The sequence below is a fragment of the Episyrphus balteatus genome, chromosome 3 (assembly GCF_945859705.1).
Source record: "Episyrphus balteatus chromosome 3, idEpiBalt1.1, whole genome shotgun sequence".
NCBI classification, from domain to species: domain Eukaryota; kingdom Metazoa; phylum Arthropoda; class Insecta; order Diptera; family Syrphidae; genus Episyrphus; species Episyrphus balteatus.
In genome coordinates, this window is record NC_079136.1 from 39,823,745 (window position 1) to 39,834,035 (window position 10,291).

A 10,291-nucleotide genomic window follows, 5' to 3' on the forward strand; every position below is an offset into this window, starting at 1 on the left:
AATCTTTGGTTCTGTTGTTTTTTCTTCTATATTTTTTTATTTATTTTTAAGTCCTAGGGACATGAGCTCTGTAGGCCTTGTCCTGCATGACCATTTCATCATCTATGCTTCGATGATAAGAGCTACCCTCATGGCCACCCTCATATTCACCATGACTGGATGAATATGTGTGACTCTGTTGAACCTGTGGATGCTTGACAATCTCGTAGGTAGTCTTTTCATGACCTTCACCCGAGACAAGTTTCTTCAGTCCAATGATAGCACTGATGATGAGAGCTATCTTCCCCACAATTAAGGCCTTTCCTGCTAAAATTGCTATCGAGTGATATGCCATTTTTAAAATTCCAGCCTTGAGAAGAACTGCAGCTATAAAAGGTCCTAAATATTTTCTGTCATCTTTCTTCTTCCGAGCATCATCAAACAAAACCTGGTTACTCCGTTGACCGAAGGACAAAAGCCGAGGAATGTTCACTTGCACTTGTCGACTCTGTAGGAGACTTATCATCCGTGCGAAAAGGATCTTATCCAGGCTCTTCGAGGACATCTGTTCGAGATCACTATTGCTCAGATGAAGATCACCGCGGGATCTTGCTTCACTCTCATTGTAATCCGGTTTCCTTACAACAGTAATACCCTCAATAAGCTTGATGTTATGCACCTTCAAGGCTCTTCCAAAAAGCTTGGCACCTTGAACTTTCAGACATCGAAATATATCATCACTGCTCTCGCACTGATCGTAAATATGTTTGATCGCTCTGGACAATCCATTATCCAAGAGTGAAGCTCGTCCAGATGATTGATCTGTCGTTGTATCCTCTTGGCTAGCCAAAGCACATCCGATAACAATCACCACGATCAGTTGCCTCAGTCTTGTATCCATATTGTGTTATCCTGGTCTGCAAGTTTCGCGTCGAACTCTTCTAATCAAACTGATCGCCATCAAGTGTGGCAAATCAATTTTATACTACATGCATGTTGTATCTTTCGGATGCACGGTTATCCAGAGCGTGCAATCCGGAGCATATTGCATTGCAGTGCAAGCTAGAAGAAAGAATTGCAATGCGGTCGAATCGAGATTGGATTACAAGCTTGGCTAGGCCCAATCTCTCGGTTTGGCATCGAGGGTAATATCAAAAATAGGGAAACAAACTGAATTTATTTTTTTTTTGTTAATTCTCTCTTTTTTTTGTGTGGTGTAGAGAGATGTATTTGGTATAGAACTTCATTTTTTGTTTTACTCTTTTTTACTTGCACTTGCATGGGCTTCATTGAGCGAAACGGATGAATTCTTAATTTGAAACTAAAGGGAGAGAGGTTTCGTTAGGTATAATAGGTGTTGGACTTGAATGGATCTTATGTTATGATGGAAAAGGGGTTAGTGGTAAGAGTTCGCTTTCGGAGAGTGGAGTGGAGTAGGTGTATATAAGACTTTCTTTTGAGTATTTCAATTGTTTTTGTGACTTAATTAGCACGCATTTTTTTTTTTTTTTTTCATATTGGAATTCATTAGACCGTAGAAAAAGTGTGAAAGTCAACTGAATGTTGGTGATGTTTGCATTTTGGTATCGTAGTTTGTCGTCTGTCTATAATGTAGCAGGTAGGGATTAAGATATATTGTATTCAACTTCATGCGATAGATAGTCATAACGGACCGTTGTTGGGAGACTGTTCAATCGAAATTTATTTTTGGGGACACAAGTACATTTATTAAAAGGATTTTCTATCCATATTACTTTTTTTTAAGTCAACATTTTATAGGCAACAATAATTCATCTAAACATTTAAAATACTTCCTTTTTGATAATTTCCATAATATTCCTCTCTTCATCACATTGCACTTTCTACTTTTAATAGTGATCTAGAATCCCTACCGGCCAGTAAGCGAAGCTTATGGCGACAAAACATTCAATACTTCTATAAGGTAGTGAAATCTGGGCCACACTTACCTAAGTAAAAAAGTACCGGAAATTGATTACGGCAGTGCAAAGAGCCCTACGGTTGGCCAGTTCTTACCGAACGTCCTTACAGTTGCTGGATTGATCCCTATCGATCTCCTATAGAGCGGGCGGCCACTGCAGAAACGCTCAACTCATCGAGCTAAAGAAAATTTCAAATGGGAAGTGAAAGAGGGCTATTAGTAGTTACGAAAACCACAGGTCTTCCCGTTCGCATCCTGGCACGATTGGCGTGGTAAAGTGCATTGTGCATCTCATAGAGTTAAAAGACAATATTGGTGTCAAATTAAAGGTGATATTGTCAGCTATCAAAATTCCGAGGTCTTCCGGGCGAAAGTCTGGCAGTTTTGTCATGCAGCCCGTTTTAAGGTTAGAAGCGATGAAAGTGAGTTTTTTCATAAAGTCTGGTTTTTTGGTATTTTGGTGGATGAGTTAAGGAGTTTTTTCACTATAAAATAAAAATATGAGTTATTAGCATTTAAATATAAAACGATGTTTTGGAAAATGCTTGATAGTTTATTAACAATGACCCAAAGTATATGCAAAACTACGAATAATTCACGAAAAAGTCTCAAATAATACGCTGCGCCCCTTACAACTTACCGAATTAAAAGTCGAATTTAATTTCAAATTAAAGCTAATAATGTCTTTTTTTGAAAACCAGAGGTCTTCCAAGCCAAAAATTGGAAGTTAGGTCACGCAGCTTGTTTTAAGGTTAGGAGAGTTTTTTACTTAAAACGTTCACCCAAGCTGGGGGGTGAAATGTCAAGATGTGGCTTGGAAGACCTCTGGTTTTCAAAAAAAGACATTATTAGCTTTAATTTGAAATTAAATTCGCCTTTTAATTCGGTAAGTTGTAAGGGGCGCAGCGCATAGGCGGATTTAGGGGGGGGGCACGGGGGCACGTGCCCCCCCCAGAACTTAAAGTTCATACTTAAAGGAAATCAAACTATAAGAGTTTTAAAAATATATGAATAATAACAGAAAGAACTTGAGTAAAATTCTTGTCTATTTCTGGCTGAAAATGCGAATTCTGTTGATTGTTTCATCCCTTTCCCATGAAAAGCTCCACCTCACAAATAAATAAACGATTTTTCGATTTAAAAAAAAGTGAATTTTCAAAGTGATTTTGGTGAAAAATTTTGATATGGACATCGAATGACATTGAATGATATAAAAAAAATAATTGTACCTATATGCAACTCTATTTTTTCATACAGAGGGGTTAAAAAATTTGCACTTTTTTCGTTGTTTTTTTTCAACATTAGTGTTTTTAAAATAGCGGAACACGTCACAAAATTGCATAAACTATACATTATAGAACTGCAATATATGTAGAACAAACTTGCATTTCAGAAGTTTGCCCAAGTTTGCACCCCGAAAATAAAGACCCCTTGAAAAAAAACTCCTCAAAAGCGACCCTTACTTATAGATTTTTATAAATATTATTTTATTGAGAAAATTTCTCCAGGGATACCTCTAAAAATATGTAAAAATAATAGTGTTCCAAATTTCAAAAGAATCGGTGCAGTAGTTTTGAAGTTATGAGGAGCACCGGCGTTGAAAACATTAGTTGTGGGGATAACGATTTAAAGTTTTGAACTCTGGACTAAAAGACTAAAACGTTCCTAAGGGTAGTATTAAAATACTTATAACTTGGTCAATTTGGCTCCAAGAGACCTACGATTTGAACACAATATTCTTGAGGTATAAAACAATTTAACCCCTTGTAGCCCCATGTGACATTTCTGTAACAAACCGAAAAAGATTGCATAAAAGCTCTACAAACTATTTTTTTTCTTTTAATCTTTAAGTATTGCTTTATCGAAATAGTACTTCAAATTTCTAATAAATAGCACCAATAGTTTTTAATTGACAGTTAATGTTGAAAGTTGGGCTTTTTTTGAAAATAAGCAAATTTGTATAAAAACTACGAAATTCAGAAAAAAAATAGTTTTTGTTAGTAAACCCCACGGGGTTTTATTTTTGGATTTTAGGAAAGTGCCTAAAAATTAATATTAGATAGTTTTTTGCTTGAATTTTTGAATTTTTATATAAAAATAAATTATTTAAACTTTTTTTTTACTCCCAAAATATCGAAATAACTAAGTAAATAATGACTTTATTGAATTTTAAAAAAATACGTGTTTTATTAAAGATAAAGGCCAATCGATTGACTTATTAATTTTTAAATGTACGACCTTGGGTTACAAAAGGTTAATGCAAATAAAAAAAAAAAAACTTGGTTTCCCGGAAAAAAAGTAGGATTCAGTTTTTTTGTTATTCTTAGGAACTTTAATATTATTAGAATGAAGTCTTTAGTATTTGACTAAAAACTACTAGGTCATTAACTAATGGTATAATTATGTCCATAATATTGCAAAATTTTATACAAAATCAATTAAAAAACGTAAACATTTTTTTTTTTTCAAAATTTCATCTTTAAAACTTAATTTCTCAAAATCTATTTGGTGAAACAACTTAAGTCAAAAAATTAAACAAAGAATAGATTACTAACTTTAATATAGCACAGAATTGTACGTGCATTTTCTGATTTTTTATATTTTTTTTTCTTCCGGCTAATCCAGGAGTAAGAGGGTTAGCACTTAAGTGGCTTTTACTGTAACAAGAAAATGAAAATTTTTCCTTCCGAATAACTTTTTGGTCATTTGGTACCTATTTGATGTGGGAAATGTGCCTAAATATTTTTGGCCAGGTTTTAGACCACTGTGGGTCGTTAAAATTTTCTGCTTTTTAGTCAGTCGTATGGTACTTCACTTTATTTCTAACTGTTATTGCTGTTTTTTTTGCCAATCCGTCCCTTGTGCCCCCCCCAGAAAAAAATCCTGGATCCGCCCCTGGCGCAGCGTATTATTTGAGACTTTTTCGTGAATTATTCGTAGTTTTACATATACTTTGGGTCATTGTTAATAATCTATCAAGCTTTTTCCAAAACATAGTTTTATATTTAAATGTTAATAACTCTGTTTTAGCACAAGTCTAAGGACAAGCACTAATCGTATAAGCTGAAAATAATTATTTAAATGAAACAAACGATTTAACGTGGAAAAGCCGAAGCAAAAACCACGATCAGATTTTTTATTCTCTCCAATGATAAAACTTTCCGTTAACAAAAATATCTTTCCGATAATCGAACTTTCTGTCCGAATCTTTCCGCTTTCGTCTTAAGACTAAAAATAAAAATGGTTTCTCTCCAATAAGAAGGAGAGAAAACATAGAAACATAGAACGAGAGCACAAAGTAGCTCTGTTCAACTATCCAAAAACATCGAACGAGAGTTGATGAACTCTTCGTTCGATACAGTCCCGGCGAAAACCTACGGTTTTCCACCATCTATCGTCTTGCTGATCGTCTTATCTTTCGCCTTTTCTCGTCACAAACAAGATTACTCTTCTATTGGTAAAATACAAATCTTCTGCACCGGTCTCTTTAGCTGATTGGTTGCCGTCTGTATCACCACATTTCGAACAAGTCCATCTTTTCCGGGTATCACCTTGATGATCCTTCCCATAGCCCACGCTGAAGGCGGGAAATTCTCACTCTTAATAATGCACAGCTGACCTACCTGGACGTTGTGCTTCTCTCTTCTCCATTTCTTTCGCTTTAGTAATGTCACCAGATATTCCTCTTTCCATCTTACCCAAAAGTGAGTAAGCATTCTCTTTCGTTCTTTCCATAGTTGTACACCATGTGTACTTGGTATCTCTCCCGTTATGAATGGTAGTGGAAGCACTAATGGCTCTCCCACCAGAAAATGTCCCGGCGTTAACGCCTGTAAATCATTCGGATCGTCACTGAGTGCCTGCAATGGCCTTGAGTTCAAAATTGCTTCTATTCCAGCAAGCAATGTCAACATCTGCTCATAAGTCAGTACTTTCGCTCCGACCACTCTTGTTAAGTGAAATTTCATAGATTTCACTGCGGCCTCATAGATGCCACCTTGATGTGGCGCTGCTGGAGTCATAAATCTCCACTCTGTCCCTTTCGCACCAAGAAAGTCTATCGTCTCTTTCCCTTGCCAAACTTCTTTCGCTTTCTGTAGTTCTTTCGCAGCTCCAACGAACGTAGTGCCGTTGTCGCTGTACATTCTTTCGCATCTTCCCCTTCGGGCTATAAATCTTTCGTAGCAGGCAATGAATGCAGTTGATGTCAGACTTGACACAACATCAATATGTATGGCTCTCGTTTTGAGACAAACAAAAATAGAGACCCAACATTTCTGTCTCGTTATCTGTTCACCGACTCTGTCCAATGTTTTGATTTCAAATGGTCCCGCATAATCTACACCTGTGTGTAGAAATGCCTTTCCAGGAGTCACTCTTTCCTTCGGCAGATCTGCCATTAGCTGACTTTCGTATCTGTGGTTGTATCGAACACAAACCAAACACTTGTGTATGAACATTCTCAATTCGCTTCTTAATCTCGGAATCCAAAATCTCTCTCTAATGTGTTGCATCATGACCTGAACAGCCCCGTGCTTTGTTGCCTTGTGAGCACTGTCCATTATCAGCCATGCTAGTCGAGAACCAGTCGGTACTATCGCTGGATGTTTCTTTCCATATTCTATCTCAGATCTTTCCAGTCGCCCCCCAGCCCTCAGGACCAATTTATCATCCAATACAGGCTTTAGAGCTTCTATCTTACTTCTCTCGTGCAAATTTCTCTTCTTTCGGATGGCAGTTATTTTTTTCCCAAAATATCTTTCCTGTTCTCTCCGCAGCAGATATACTATCGCACCTTCTTTCTCTGACGATGTGAGTTGAATCGCCTTTCTTTCCAGCTTCGTTGCGTACCGCAACGAACGTCTTCGCCTCTTTCCGTACTTTCTCTCCCATTCTCTCGATTCTTTCACCTTCGCTTTTACTTTGTCTATGAAGCGAAAAACGTATGCAGTAACGTTAATTGCTTTCTCCAGTGTGCTCGTACATTCATGTATCGGAACACTCTTTCCAGTCTCTTTGATATTCATATATAACATGTCGTGAAACTTGATGAGAGTAAACACTTTCATCTCATCCCTCCCCCCATCTGAAAGATTTGGCACATAGTTTTCAGATTTCCATTCGGAGTGAGGAAGTGATAGCCAGTCCGGTCCCTCTAGCCATAACTTGCTGTCGACCAGCGCAGATGGCTTCATTCCCCTGCTCAGCAGGTCAGCAGGATTGTCTTTCGTACCTACATGCTTCCATCTTTCGACTTTCGTATTTGTTTGAATCGACGAAACTCTGTTCGCGACATAAGTCTTTAAATCGCATGGTGGTTTGCTAATCCAATGTAAAGCAACAGTCGAATCTGTCCAGAGGTTGTACTCTATGTCTTTCCATTGCATAATTTCTTTCACATTGATGAATAACCTTCCCAGCAGCTCAGCTGCTGCTAGTTCAAGACGTGGTATCGTGATTGTCTTTAATGGTGCTACACGCGTTTTTGATATAAGCAGTGTAGACTTGATCTTTCCATTCGGATATTCTGTCCTGACATAAATTACTGCCCCATAGGCTTTCTCAGACGCATCTGAGAACCCATGAATTTCTTTCCTTACATCTTTCGATGTACCTATCCATCTTTCCATTTTAAATCTTTCCAAGAAAGTAATCTCTTTCCAAAAATCTTTCCATCTTTCCTGAATGTCTTTCGACAATTCATCATCCCAATCCTTCTTTCCTCGCCATATGTCTTGTATAAGAATTTTACCAAGAATCGTTACTGGCGATAAAAATCCATTTGGATCGTACAACTGTGCTACACAGCTAACTACTTTCCTCTTTGTCATTATATCCTCAGATATTGGTGTCTTTACTACAAATGTAAATTGATCTCTGTCGAGTAACCATTTCAATCCCAGAATCGACGCTTTGTCGTCTTCTTGGAATACAATCGAATTTTGCTCCTCATAGTTCATGTTTTCTATGAGAGCTCTGGAATTCGAACTCCATTTTCTTAGCTCGAAACCTGCACTCTTTAGTATAAGGTCAATTTCTTTCGATAACTTTATCGCTTCAACTTCAGAATCAGCACCTGTGGCGCAGTCATCCATGTAGAAGTCTTCTTGAATTGCCTTCGCGGCAGTGGGAAATTTCAATTCCATATCTTTCGCACATTGCACCAAGGCTCTCACTGCATTGTGAGCCGATGATGCCATTCCATACGTGACTACCGTGAGCCAGTATTCTCTTAATCTTTCCTTTGGGCTTTCCCTCCAATAAATTCTTTGAAGGTCCCACTGTTCTTTCGCAATCTTTACCATTCGAAACATCATCTTGATGTCTGCACTAATCGCAACTCTATGCCTTCTGAAACGCATTAGAATATTGTGCAGATCCATTTGTAGTTTCTCTCCTACCATCTGAACATCGTTCAACGATATTCCATTGGTTGTTTTACAGCTGGCGTCAAAGACCACTCGGAACTTCTTTGTGACGCAATGGTGTGGAATGTGATAAATTGTTTGGTTATGACGCCTTTCAACAACAGGAGTCATATGACCAGATCTTTCGTACTCTCTCATGAAGTCAACATACTTCTCTTTCAGCTCAGCATCTCTTTCCAACTTTCTTTCCAAGGCAAAAAACCTTCGCTTCGCTATGAGCTCGGTAGTGCCTATGTCTTTCCATGATTCCTTTAAAGGAATCGTTACAACAAACCTTCCAGAACTGTCACGTCTATACGTGTTTTGGAAATTTTGTTCCACCAGCTCTTCTTCTTTCGATCTTGTGAACGAGGGTTTAATCTCGTCTAATAACCATAATCTCTTTAGTGCTTCATGTAACTGTTCGTTACTCAAAGCTATTGTGTATGTCTGTCCAAATTCTTTCCCAGAGAGAAACTCTCCCTGCTGTCCTAAGACTATCTTTCCAAAAGTGGTTTTTAAACAAACCACACTATCTGTCCGTCTGTCCATCTTTCCAAACATGGCTGCTAGGAATTTGCATCCTAGCAGCAGGTCCACTGGACCCTCTTTCCAATAATCAGGATCGGCCAATGGCAGCTCTTGAGATGTATCGTTAACCATACATGTCAAGTTCTGTGCTGGTATCATTGGCCTCCACTGATCTTCTTTCGGCAAAACCCAAAATTCTTGCTCAACCGTCGTCTCTTTCGAAAACCATGGTCTAATCTTTAGTATGGTTTTATGTTTGATGTGAAGCGGCTGACCGCTAATCCCCATCGCTTTCCTGTATACCTGTTCTTTCGTTACCATTAATCTTTCCGCCAATTGGTTATTCACCAGATTGGTCTGACATGTACAACATGTCTTTTAAAATCTTTCCATGATGTCTTGCTGCCAGTATCGTCCGAATCGTCTTTCTGTCGTTCTTTTCTATCGCTCTCCATATTCTTTAGTTTCATAGCTTTCCCCATCGTATCTTTCCTGTCTTTCCGTACGATTTTACGGCGCTTCGCTGGCACACCATCTAGTCAGTCGGATTTTTGCTTTCGTCCGCTTGTCTGTCCACTTCTTTTATTTCCTTGCTCCTGGAATCGGAGGACCATCAAGTCTTCCTTGTTCATTTCTTTGATTCGGCGACCAGGGCATCTGGTACATGGACCTTGGAAGCACTCTTTCGCTGAATGTCCGTTCTTTAGACAATTAGGACAGATGTTTTTGTCCCTTACTAAATTCTGTCTCGCTTGAAGTGTCAATGCTTGGAACTCCGGGCAGTCCCAAAGCGGATGTGTCATTGAGAAGCATGTCTGACATGGCTTCTTTCGGCTTTCGTCTATGCGGCCAACTCGTGATGACAATGACCGTCTATCCTGCTGTCGCTCTGTGGCTCTTTCCGGTTGTCTGTCGATTCGTCTTTCGCTCTGTCTGTCGGTTCTTTCTCGCTGTCTTTCCATCGCCATCGCCTGGGCCGATGTGGATGGTCTCGAGGGATCTCTCCTACGGCAATCCTGTGCACTTCCCAGAGCTAATGCCCTTTTCTCGAGGAAGGCACAAACTTCCTTTACGGTGGGAAACTCTGAGGAACGAGCTTCTTCCCATTTGCATGATGTCTCTCCGTCCATTCTCTCGTGTAGGACATGCACAATAATCATGTCCCACCCATCGACGGGAATGTCTTGCGCCTTTAGCTGTCGTAATGTCTCGTAAGTTACATTTACCATTCTTTGCAACTCGTTCTCTGTCGCCAGCCCTTGAAGAATAGGGAGCTTGAAGAATTGCCTCAGCAATTCCCGACATGTAGCGTACTGTCGATGGTACATCTCGTTTATTCTATTCCAAGCCTCGATGTAATTCTTTCCGGTCAGCTGCCACTCGCCTAGAGCTCGTGCTGCCTTACCTACCAAGGATTTTTTGAGATAGGCAAACT

General features: G+C 39.0%; 2 protein-coding genes across 2 annotated transcripts; both read right to left on the reverse strand.

Moving 5' to 3' along the window:
- Window positions 1-46: 46 nt before the first annotated feature.
- On the reverse strand, window positions 47-880 carry LOC129914951 (uncharacterized). The gene has a single exon (XM_055994402.1). The coding sequence runs from the start codon at window positions 878-880 to the stop codon at window positions 47-49; it is 834 nt and encodes a 277-aa protein (XP_055850377.1).
- A 4,481-nt stretch (window positions 881-5,361) lies between these two features.
- Window positions 5,362-9,144, reverse strand: LOC129914953 (uncharacterized). Its single transcript, XM_055994403.1, has one exon. The coding sequence runs from the start codon at window positions 9,142-9,144 to the stop codon at window positions 5,362-5,364; it is 3,783 nt and encodes a 1,260-aa protein (XP_055850378.1).
- Window positions 9,145-10,291: the final 1,147 nt, after the last annotated feature.